This window comes from Triticum urartu, chromosome 1, assembly GCF_003073215.2.
Source record: "Triticum urartu cultivar G1812 chromosome 1, Tu2.1, whole genome shotgun sequence".
Classification (NCBI taxonomy): Eukaryota; Viridiplantae; Streptophyta; class Magnoliopsida; order Poales; family Poaceae; genus Triticum; species Triticum urartu.
Window position 1 is genome coordinate 461,861,347 of NC_053022.1, and position 12,954 is coordinate 461,874,300.

A 12,954-nucleotide genomic window follows, 5' to 3' on the forward strand; every position below is an offset into this window, starting at 1 on the left:
ACAAAACAGATCATTTTCTCATTGTTGAAAAGTAGCAATAACATTTTTCATGTGATATCCATCTGGTACCACATCAGCTCATCATCACCACAAGTACCAGCAGTCCCTCATCTTCTAATTGCATTATCCACATCATCAACTCCTCATCACCACCAGTAGCAGCAAATCCTTATCTTCTAATTGCATCATCTAGCACATCATTGGACCAACAAAAATTTGTCATTTCTCTAAACAAGACATGTTGTAGTTCTGAAGAATTGCAAATGTAGAAGCTTTGCATATATGATTTGCCATGAAAAACAAATCTTGAATGCCCCAGATCTAAGAAGGATATTGTAATAGCAAGTTGGATTTCATCTGTTCATGACAACACACATGAAATCTACCTAACAATAAACAATAAAAACTGAAATGGCAGTGTTGGACATTTCTGACATAAATCAATGTGCATGGCCTAGTTATTGGAATATATACAAGCAAGTTCAGTCGCATCACATGGGATTTGTTCAACAAAGGTATGACATATAACAGTTTAGTATTGCTCAGACTATTCTTTTTAAGAGAGAAAGAACAAGATAACAGCACATAACTATCACTTAACATCAGAACAAGATAATAGTGCATGAATTTAACTTACCAAGCGTTTTCTTAACATACTCCCTCCTCAGATTCTGCGGGAGTGCAAGCATCATATGCATTTCTTCTGGAGCTTTGGCAAATATGCTGGCAGCATTCACGATTTCAGTCCCAGTGAATCCAAGCCTTGATAATTCATTGATAGCTTTCTCTTTAAACTTCTGTCTAGGATCTTCCTCCATTGCTTTCTCCTGGGCAATAGCTTCGCGTTCCATTGTTGCTGCCATTTGGCCAACATTCTGAGTGACACTCTTCAGCTGGCTGTTTACATCTCCAAACATGGTGAGAAAAGGATCCGTTAATTCTGACCTACGAGACCCGTTACCTTTCTTTATCTTCTTAGAGTTTGTAGAATCAGCGGTGACATGGCTGTCAACAGACCGTCTAGGTGTCTCTCTTGACGTTCTGTCATCTTCCTCTTCATCATTCATCACATCCTCGATGACAATCTCATTCTGCAAATTTGTTATAGCTTCGCCAAAACCTTCCGCACCCTCCCCAGTAGCTATATCTTTGCTATAAATTGCAGCCAACTTATCAAAATAAGGGAACGGCACACCATACAAGCCCTTGGCCTCATTGTGAAGCTGCAAAATACAATAAGCACGGAAATCATATTTTTGGTTAACTCTACTACAACCATAATCCATAGATAAAATATTGTTCAAGAAGTTCCATACGTTCTCAGTTTTCTAGGTCATGCGGTGCGACAACTTACAAGGTAAAGAAAAATCATGCAGTGAACCAGAAAAAGCACTTTCTCCAATCTATATCTATGAAATAATGTGACTGGAAGGGAAAGGAGGTATCCAATAGGACCTCACTTCTAGTAGAAGTAGTAATACAAGAGATGTCAGCTGGATAATCCATATGGCCACAAGTAGAAAATGTAATGCAAAAGTAATAGGCATCTGGAGTTATATACCTTACAATGTTCCTCGTATGATTGCTTTTCACACTGGATCATTTTCCTATTCTCATCCCAAGAAAACCCACTTCTTTTAAGCATAACTTCAATTGCTCCATACTTGGTCCTAAAGTATCTCACCCTTGACTCAATGTGTGGGGCAGCACTAAGACCACAACCAGGTACCTTTTCAGCCAACCTACTTTCCAGCACTGAGGAATACCCATTCTTGAAACCATTATCACCTTTCCACCGTGGATCCAATGACATATCATAGAGAGCATTGACTAGCTCATCGTCCTCCATTGTTGTCCACTTTCTTTTGTTTTTCCCCCTGCCACGTGCAACACTTGAGCTATCCATGTTGTCCATACCTACAAAATGCACAAGTTAAATTAGTTCATGAGATATTCAGATTTCTATAATTAAAACAAGCATATATGTACATCTGCAATCATCCACCGAAACACAAACCTTAGTGGCCTCTAGCTCTATAGCTATTATACATCCCTTGAGAAAGAGTATTCCGGAAATTAGTCCACTCATTAGATGTTGATATATGAGTGATAAATTCAGGTTCATCGTTCTCTCCCTCCAAGATTTCCATGTTATCTTGCATCATCCCATGCTCACCAGCGAGTGGATCCTCAGCCATATTTTGTAAAATCAGATTGTGTAATAGAGCGCATGCCATTATAATCCGGCAATGAGTTTTGATAGGAAAATATGATGGAGACCTCAAAATCGCCCACCGGCCCTTAAGTCTTCCAAAGCATCTCTCAATAATATTTCTAGCTCTAGCGTGCAGCATATTATAATATTCCTCTGCGCTGCGTGGTGGGTTTTGTGCAGTCCAACCACCTAAGTGGTACCTTTGACCTCGATAAGGAGCTAAAAATCCATTTGCATTTGTGTAGCCAGCATCAACAAGGAAGTATTGTCCTTGAGGGACTCGAAACCCATCCAACCTCGAAATAGCATCTCTAAGAACACGACCATCATGTGCCGAACCCTCCCAGCCAGGTAATATATAAATAAACTGCATGTCGGGTGCACATACACCCAAAACATTTGTATCAATATTAGCCAGCCTTGACCTATACCTCCCTCTTAGATTAGCTGGCACGGTAACCTTGACGTGTGTACCATCTAATGCGCCCAAACAATTCTACAACATGAACATCATGAGTGATATTAGTGTGTTATACTACTAATCAGATTATATCATCTGACCAACACTAAAATTTTCATGCAGAGATAATTTACCTTGAAATACTTCCAGTTATTATCTGTGCAATCTTCGGGTATAGGCTCTGGTTTCTTAAGTAGTAGGTTGTGCAGCTTCAAAACAGCCAGCAAACATTTATTGAAATTTCTGCTTATCGTCTCACCACTTCGATAAAAGAACTTCTTGATTGTTCTATTTTTTAGATGGTGTGATATTATGTAGAGAAATGTAGCCACTATCTCTTCCAGCGATGTGTTCCTTGTGCCCTCTAGACCACCAGTAACTCTAACCATCTCACACAATTTGTGGAATGTCCTCCTGTCCATGCGAAGCTCCTGTATGCAAGCTACATCACTCTCGCCAATGAGTTGGTACAAATGTGCGGCTCTAAGTTCTCTATTTCTAATCCTCTTTTCTATCTTCCACAACCTCCTTTTATAGACTAGTGCAAATAATAACCATATATAATAGTACATAAGCATGATGCTAATCGAAATATTCCTAAATGCTAAATTCCTTCGTCGAGATCTCGTGGTGGCCAAAGGAAGACGAGCCATAATGCTGAAAATAAAAATGCAGCACAAAATTATAAATATTGTGTATCTTGAAGTCATATGAGTATATATAAATATATATATATATGAGTATAGTACAATATATTCCTTAGCTCATGAAATTACTCTCAGCAAAACAAAGGGCACAAGAATTCTGAAGCGTCAAATTCTGCTTAAATAGCAAGCAACCTATATGAGTACAGTACAGTACATCATATTTTTTTTCGATAATAAGGGGTCAAACCCCCGGCTCCAATCAATTAAGAAAGAAACCAAACGAGTACCAGAGTTTTAATAACCAGCCTCACCACAGGGCAAGTGCAAAGCTATAGAGATGAAAAGGAAAGATAGCTCCAAACATGTTTCTTTTGCAACCTAACAAACTAAAACAGGATACATCACACACTCTCACCGAGGCCACAACAGCGGTGCAGTACAGCATATGTGATCCACAAGAAACTATAGAATCAAATTATTCTTTAAATAACAAGCAGCCTCTTCCCTATCAAGGGCATGCATGACTCATATTATTCATATTATCTCCTCCATAGCTATTCTCTTATAGTATCACCCTCGCAAAACAAAAGGGCACAAGAAAATCTAGGTAACGCAGTAAGCATCAGATTTACAGTGAGGTAGTACAGTACAATACAATGTGAGCAATCCATGCAATTCTCAAGCATCAAATTCTGATTGAACAACAAGCAGCCTATATAAGCACAGAACAATGCAGTGTGATCCAATACAACTACTTTATTTATCTATATCCAACAGAGAAAAGGATCTGACCACCTCATTTGTTGGGGACAACAAATCACAGTATGACGAGGAAGCAAAAATTACTAATTCCACCAAAGAATCCCTCAAAATATTCCAGTCATGCGCACATTCATGAACAGTACCCAAATCTCAACTGGTTTACTAAGTCTGAAGCCCTAACCAGAGTACAGTTCAGCCAAAACGCTTGGATCTTCCAGTTCGGACAAAGGAAACGATAGATCCGGGCACTAGAGCAAGAGAAGAAGAGGAGGGAGGGAAGAGGGGAGGTGGCGCACCGTGGTTCTTGTCGAAGATGCCGATCCAGGGAAGGTTCGCGTCGAGGAAAGAAAGGGGACCAGCTGTTTGGGGCGGAGCTTGGAGAGGTCCGGCTTTGGATCTTGCGGCGAAGGAGTGAGAGGCCGACGTTCCTACTCCGACAGCGAGGGGAGGTCGTGGCGGCGACGGGGAGAGCTCATGGTGGAGGCGAGGTCGGGACGAGCAGAGGAAGGGAAGTGGATCTGATTACGGAGACGAGCGTTTTCTGTTTTCACTCGGTGTGCCCTATTTTCGGTTTTCCGAAGCGATGTATCCGATTACACGGCAACGGAAACCGGCCCAGCCGAACCAAACGCCCGTAACGTTTTCGGGAAGCGATGTAATCGGGAGGCGGTGAGAAATTGGCGAACCAAACGCGTCGTTAGTGATGATACCTCCGGCAACAAACTTGCCTGGTAGCATACAACTGAAGTGCTCAAGTTCTCTAGCAAATGGCCGTATCTCATGAGCTTGCTCAACCACGGAGCGCTCTTCAATCATCCTGTAATCATAGAATTGCTCCATGATGCACAGCTCAGTGCCAGCAACCGGAGGGTAGCAGCGGTGGCCTTACTTGGACCAGAGCGGCGACGACCTACCGTGTTCTACTCTTCCTCGTTTTCTGTGTGGCGCGGCCTCGTTGGTAGCGGGGCAGGGCCTTGGAGGAGCCGGCGATGTCCTCTGTCTCGTTGCCAGCGGGTGGCACCTCGGCAGAGCGGGGGAAATCCTCCCCCTCGTTGCTGGCAGGGTGGGGCCTCGGCAGAGCCGATGTTGTCCTCTGCCTCGTTGTTGGCGCCGCGGGGCCTCGGCGGAGCAGGGCCTCGTCGACGCCAGCGAAGCGGGGACTCATCGGCGCCGGCATTGTCCTCTGCCTCATCCTCTGTCTCGTCAAACAGCGCCTCGCCCGCTTCATCGCCCTCTTTGTAGGCGGCCGTAGCCTCTGCCACCCGCATGCGGTACCGCCAGCGCTCGAGGCGGCCCTCGGGGGCGGAGCGGTACGAGTCAAGCAGCGCCTCCTGCTCCGCCCGCTCCGCGGCGATCTGCTCCTCCGCCTGCAGGTGCTCCTGGAGAAGATGGTGGTTGTAGGCAGCGTCGGCCTGCGCCTCCCGGAACTGCTCCTAACGCTTCTACCTCACCATGTCCATATATTGGGCACGGGCCTCGCCGATGGTCATGGTGCAATGCACCGGCGAGGATGGTGCGGAGGAGGGGGTTGGTGCCGGATCGTCGACTACCATGTTCTCCATTGGGACGTCGTTGTCCTCCGGCTACCTGCCGGCCAGCCATTCGGCAGCAATGGCTGCCATCTCCTTGTGGTCCGTCGTCCGCCCGCCACGAAGAGCGCTGGAGCGCGAGGAAGCCATGGTGGGCAGTAGTGGTGTGGACAGGAGAATAGGAACGGATGCGGATGACTACAGCTATGGCCGGCGCAGCAGTTTATATAGCAATGGTGGGCGGCGGAGGGACAGACGTGTGGCGCCGGAGTAGCCGCCTCGGCAACCGCGTATCATTAATGTGGGTGGCAGAAGGATGGACAGACGGCACTTGTGTCGTTTGAAGGTGGAGCAATCGCATGCACCGGGAAGCGGGGCGGGCGGCGCTGATCGTTTTGGGCGGAAAGCGCGCGCGGGCAAGGGAGGCGGTCTGGGTGGGCCAGGGCAGTCAGACTCGTGCTTGGCAGCGGGTCGGTCTAGCAGCCGGACATGCTGGCTCGCCAGCTACCTTGCCGAGCTGAGCGACGACAATCAGACGATGGGCGTAGCTTTCGACCAGGAGCCGGCGCCACTGTCCAAGCCAGTTCATGCCGTGTTCACCATAGAGCAGGTGCGGCCGCACTTCGACGCCCTAATGGCGGAAGAGCTCCCAGCGCAGGAGGACCTGTGCTGCAACCTCTGTCTCCTCAACGAGCACCGGTGAACAAGCGAACGACAATGCCATCGCAGACATGTGGCCTTATGATCCTGGCTTCCTGAATGAGCAGCGGGGGCTGTATCAGACCATCCGTAGGGCCCGGGAGGCCCTTTCCGTCGCCCTTCGAGTTGTTGCGCTCGCCGTGGCACCGCCGTCTCGCGTTGTCAACATGGTCAACGGACATGAGGATGAGGGGATGACTTTACTTGGAGAGGATGACAGTGGGGACCCACCAGGGCCATAGCCGCACGTACGCAAGTGCCTCCTCATTAGTATATAAAACTATAATTTTTTTTGCTTCCTCCTAGTTTCCTGACATCACGGTCCCACACCATTGTCAACCTATGTAGTCAATAAACGAGAGAATTGCACAAGAAGCGACTGACAGCTGGGACCAAGCAGGTCAAGCAGTATTTGTGTTTTTGAGGGGTGAGCACTGCAGAGTTTTTCTTCACCGATGTTTAGCCCAGATATTAATTTTTCTCCTTTGAACAACAACGAAAACATCGCTGCAGCTATTAACCGGGCGGGCTATGGCCCATCTAGCCCAGGCCAGATATCCAGCCCAGATCTTAATTTTTTTTCAAGCTGAAAATGGCGAGCCCAGCTATACTTTTTTTAGGAATACCCAGGCAAGGTCAAGTTGTTATTCTCTGCCCCGCTGGGCTGCAAATCTTTCCTAGGAGGGATGCATTAGGCTTAACAAGAAAATGGGCTTTAAGAAATAATAAATGGGATGTAATTATAAAAACTAGGCAGTAACTATAAAAAATGCACCAAACACGTCATTACTTTATAAAATATTATTTTTGGATATTGAAAATTTTAATTTCATTAATTGTTGCGACCGCAATGTTACATTGGATTTTTACGTAATATAAATTTATATTGAAATTGTATTTAATCTGACTAGAAATTTTGGGCTAAAAAATATTTCGGATCCCATCAAAATGTGGGAAATTTTATTGAATTCTGTTTTGAACAGTTGGTTGAAATGGGTTGTACTTTTAACAAACTATAAATGGGCTGTAGTAATTCCATTAGAATTCAGAAATTGGCTGCACATTCTTACAAATCTCAAATGGGCTATAAGTTCTCTGCCACACACTATGGCCTGACTAAGTTGACGCGTCCCCTCAAAAAAAAGAGTTGACGCATATGTAAGGCTTTGTCAACTTATAGTCAACACACAGTTCTAGCAGCAGTGGCCGTTGGATGTCCATCCAACGGATGTTGTGCTTCTTCAATCTCGGATATGCTAGCTTCACCAGCCCAAAAAATGATTCCTCCCCCTGACATCTGGGGCGCACCGTTTCGAAAGCTGACCTATGGGCCTACTAAGTTGACGCGTACCAAGGGCTTTGTAAACTTAGTCAATATAAACGATTCTAGTTGCAGTGACCGTACAATGTCCATCCAACGGTCGTCGTGCTTCTTCAACCTCTGGTCTTCTTGCTCCAGCCGCGCAAAGCAGCGCCGGTCGTGCCGCTTTCTCCTGCCTCTCATGGTCGGCTGTGCTGTTGGGGAACGTAGTAATTTCAAAAAAAATCCTACGCACACGCAAGATCATGGTGATGCATAGCAACGAGAGGGGAGAGTGTGTCCACGTACCCTCGTAGACCGAAAGAGGAAGCGTTAGCACAACGCGGTTGATCGATGTAGTCATACGTCTTCACGATCCGACCGATCAAGTACCGAACGCACGGCACCTCCGAGTTCTGCACACGTTCAACTCAATGACGTCCCTCGAACTCCGATCCAGCCGAGCTTTGAGGGAGAGTTTTGTCAGCACGATGGTGTGGTGACGATGATGATGTTCTACTGACGCAGGGCTTCGCCTAAGCACCGCTACGATATGACTGAGGTGGATTATGGTGGAGGGGGGCACCGCACACGGCTAAGAGATCCAAGGGATCAACTATTGTGTCTAGAGGTGCCCCCTGCCCCCGTATATAAAGGAGGGAGGGAGAGGCCGGCCCTAGAGGGGGCGCGCCAAGTGTGGGGAGTCCTGCTAGGACTCCCAAGTCCTAGTAGGATTCCCCTTTCCTTTCCGGAGTAGGAGAGAAGGAAAGAGGGGGAGAGGGAGAAGGACAAGGGGGCTGCACCCCTTGTCAAATTCAGACCAGAGGGGGGGGCGCCTCCTTCCTTTTGGCCTCTCTCCTCTATTCTCGTATGGCCCAATAAGGCCCAATACTTCTCCCGGTGAATTCCCGTAACTCCCCGGTACTCCGAAAATACCCGAATCACTCACCTTTCCGATGTCCGAATATAGTCGTCCAATATATCGATCTTTACGTCTCGACCATTTCGAGACTCCTCGTCATGTCCCCGATCTCATCCGGGACTCCGAACTACCTTCGGTACATCAAATCACATAAACTCATAATATTACCGTCATCAAACTTTAAGCATGCGGACCCTACGGGTTCAAGAACTATGTAGACATGACCGAGACATGTCTCCGGTCAATAACCAATAGCGGAACCTGGATGCTCATATTGGCTCCCACATATTCTACGAAGATCTTTATCAGTCAAACCGCATAACAACATACGTTGTTCCCTATGTCATCCGTATGTTACTTGCCTGAGATTCGATCGTCGGTATCTCAATACCTAGTTCAATCTCGTTACCGGCAAGTCTCTTTACCCGTTCCTTAATACATCATTTCGCAACTAACTCATTAGTTACAATGCTTGCAAGGCTTATAGTGATGTGCACTACCGAGTGGGCCCAGAGATACCTCTCCGACAATCGGAGTGACAAATCCTAATCTCGAAATACGCCAACCCAACAAGTACCTTCGGAGACACCTGTAGAGCACCTTTATAATCACCCAGTTACGTTGTGACATTTGGTAGCACACAAAGTGTTCCTCCGGTAAACGGGAGTTGCATAATCTCATAGTCATAGGAACATGTATAAGTTATGAAGAAAGCAATAGCAACAAACTAAATGATCAAGTGCTAAGTTAACAGAATGGTTCAAGTCAATCACATCATTCTCCTAATGATGTAATCCCGTTAATCAAATTACAACTCATGTCTATGGCTAGGAAACTTAACCATCTTTGATTAACGAGCTAGTCAAGTAGAGGCATACTAGTGACACTATGTTTGTCTATGTATTCACACATGTATTATGTTTCCGGTTAATACAATTCTAGCATGAATAATAAACATTTATCATGAAATAAGGAAATAAATAATAACTTTATTATTGCCTATAGGGCATATTTTCTTCAGTCTCCCACTTGCACTAGAGTCAATAATCTAGTTCACATCGCCATGTGATTTAACATCAATAGTTCACATCACCATGTGATTAACACCCATAGTTCACATCGTCATGTGACCAACACCCAAAGGGTTTACTAGAGTCAATAATCTAGTTCACATTGCTATGTGATTAACACCCAAAGAGTACTAAGGTGTGATCATGTTTTGCTTGTGAGAGATGTTTAGTCTATGGGTCTGTCACATTCAGATCCGTATGTATTTTGCAAATTTCTATGTCAACAATGCTCCGCATGAAGCTACTCTAGCTAATTGCTCCTACTTTGAAAATGTATCCAGATTGAGACTTAGAGTCATCTGGATCAGTGTCAAAATTTGCATCGACGTAACCCTTTATGACGAACCTTTTGTCACCTCCATAATCGAGAAACATATCCTTATTCCACTAAGGATAATTTTGACCGCTGTCCAGTGATCTACTCCTAGATCACTATTATACTCCCTTGCTAAACTCAGTGTAGGGTATACAATAGATCTGGTACACAGCATGGCATACTTTATAGAAACTATGGCTGAGGCATAGGGAATGACTTTCATTCTCTTTCTATCTTCTGCCGTGGTCGGGCTTTGAGTCTTACTCAATTTCACACCTTGTAACACAGGTAAGAACTCTTTCTTTGACTGTTCCATTTTGAACTACTTCGAAATCTTATCAAGGTATGTACTCATTGAAAAAACTTATCAATCATCTTAATCTATCTATATAGATCTTGATGCTCAATATGTAAGTAGCTTCACCGTGGTCGTTATTTGAAAAACTCCTTTCAAATACTCCTTTATGCTTTCCAGAAAAAATTCTACATTATTTCCGATCAACAATATGTCATGCATATATATTTATCAGAAATGTTGTAGTGCTCCCACTCACTTTCTTGTAAATATAGGCTTCACCACAAGTTTGTATAAAACTATATGCTTTGATCAACTCATCAAAGCGTATATTCCAACTCTGAGATGCTTGCACCAGTCCATAGATGGATCGTTGGAGCTTGCACATTTTGTTAGCACCTTTTGGATCGACAAAACCTTCTGGTTGCATCATATATAACTCTTCTTTAAGAAATCCATTAAGGAATGTAGTTTTGACATCCATTTGCCAGATTTCGTAAAATGTGGCAATTTGCTAACATGCTTCGGACAGACTTAAGCATCGCTACGAGTGAGAAAATCTCATCGTAGTCAACACCTTGAACTTTGTCAAAACCTTTTTCGACAAGTCTAGCTTTGTAGATAGTAACACTACTATCAGTGTCCGTCTTCCTCTTGAAGATCCATTTATTTTCTATGTCTTGCCAATCATCGGGCAAGTCAACGAAATTCCACACTTTGTTCTCATACATGGATCCCATCTCAGATTTCATGGCCTCAAGCCATTTCATGGAATCTGGGCTCATCATCGCTTCCTCATAGTTCGTAGGTTCATCATGGTCAATTAACATGACCTCCAAAACAGGATTACCTTACCACTCTGGTGCGGATCTCACTCTGGTTGACCTATGAGGTTTGGTAGTAACTTGATATGAAGTTACATGATCATCATCATTAGCTTCCTCACTAATTGGTGTAGGAGTCATAGAAACAGATTTCTGTGATGAACTACTTTCCAATAAGGGAGCAGGTACAGTTACCTCATCAAGTTCTACTTTCCTCCCACTCACTTCTTTCGAGAGAAACTCCTTCTCTAGAAAGAATCCATTCTCAGCAGCAAATATCTTGCCTTTGGATCTGTGATAGAAGGTGTACCCAACAGTTACTTTTGGGTATCCTATGAAGACGCACTTCTCCGACTTGGGTTTGAGCTTATCAAGATGAAACGTTTTCACATAAGCATCGCAACCCCAAACTTTAAGAAACGACAGCTTAGGTTTCTTGCTAAACCACGGTTCATACGGTGTCGTCTCAACGGATTTAGATGGTGCCCTTTTTAACGTGAATGCAGTTGTCTCTAATGCATAACCCCAAAACGATTGTGGTAAATCGGTAAGAGACATCATAGATTGTACCATATCTAATAAAGTACGGTTATGATGTTCAGACACACCATTACGCTGTGGTGTTCCAGGTGGCGTGAGTTGCGAAACTATTTTGCATTGTTTCAAATGAAGACCAAACTCGTAACTCAAATATTCTCCTCCATGATCAGATCATAGAAACTTTTTTTCTTGTTACGATGATTTTCTACTTCACTCTGAAATTATATGAACTTTTCAAATGTTTCAGACTTATGTTTCATCAAGTAGATATACCCATATCTGCTCAATTCATCTGTGAAGGTCAGAAAATAACGATACCCGCCGTGAGCCTCAACACTCATCGGATTGCATACATCAGTATGTATTATTTCCAATAAGTCAGTTGCTCGCTCCATTGTTCCGGAGAACGGAGTCTTAGTCATCTTGCCCATGAGGCATGGTTCGCAAGCATCAACTGATTCATAATCAAGTGATTCCAAAAGCCCATCAGCATGGAGTTTCTTCATGCGCTTTACACTAATATGACCCAAACGGTAGTGCCACAAATAAGTTGCACTATCATTATTAACTTTGCATCTTTTGGCTTCAATATTATGAATATGTGTATCACTACAATCGAGATCCAGCAAACCAATTTCATTGGGTGTATAACCATAGAAGGTTTTATTCATGTAAACAGAACAACAATTATTCTCTAACTTAAATGAATAATAGTATTGCAATAAACATGATCAAATCATATTCATGCTCAACACAAACACCAAATAACATTTATTTAGGTTTAACACTAATCCCAAAAGTATAGGGAGTGTGCGATGATGATCATATCAATCTTGGAACCACTTCCAACACACATTGTCACTTCGCCCTTAACTAGTCTCTGTTCATTCTGCAACTCCCGTTTCGAGTTACTACTCTTAGCAACTGAACCAGTATCAAATACCGAGGGGTTGGTATAAGCACTAGTAAAGTACACATCAATAACATGTATATCTAATATAGCTTTGTTCATTTTGCCATCCTTCTTATCCGCCGAATACTTGGGCAGTTCCGTTTCCAGTGACTAGTCCCTTTGCAGTAGAAGCACTCAGTCTCAAGCTTAGCTCCAGACTTGGGTTTATTCACTTGAGCAGCAACTTGCTTGCCATTCTTCTTGAAGTTCCCCTTCTTCCCTTTGCCCTTTTCTTGAAACTGGTGGTCTTGTCAACCATCAACACTTGATGCTCTTTCTTGATTTCTACCTTCGTCGATTTCAACATCGCGAAGAGCTCAGGAATTACTTTCGTCATCCCTTTCATATTATAGTTCATCACGAAGTTCTAGTAACTTGGTGATAGTGACTATAGAACTTTGTCAATTACTATCTTATCTGGAA

General features: G+C 44.0%; 1 protein-coding gene across 1 annotated transcript; it reads right to left on the reverse strand.

Annotated features, from left to right (window-relative positions):
• Positions 1-889: 889 nt before the first annotated feature.
• Positions 890-2,163, reverse strand: LOC125532909. The gene is made up of 4 exons (XM_048696773.1): positions 2,018-2,163; positions 1,562-1,917; positions 962-1,223; positions 890-897 (listed from the first exon to the last, which is right to left on the reverse strand). The coding sequence occupies exons 2-4, from the start codon at positions 1,913-1,915 to the stop codon at positions 890-892; spliced, it is 624 nt and encodes a 207-aa protein (XP_048552730.1). The 5' UTR covers positions 1,916-1,917; positions 2,018-2,163.
• Between the last annotated feature and the right edge of the window lie 10,791 nt (positions 2,164-12,954).

Excerpts from the sequence above, each read along its gene's own strand:
- LOC125532909 (XM_048696773.1), bottom strand. The coding sequence starts at position 1,915 with ATGGACAACATGGATAGCTCAAGTGTTGCACGTGGCAGGGGGAAAAAC. Across the intron at positions 1,224-1,561 it reads CATACGAGGAACATTGTAAG|CTTCACAATGAGGCCAAGGG; the intron begins GTATATAACTCC and ends TGTATTTTGCAG.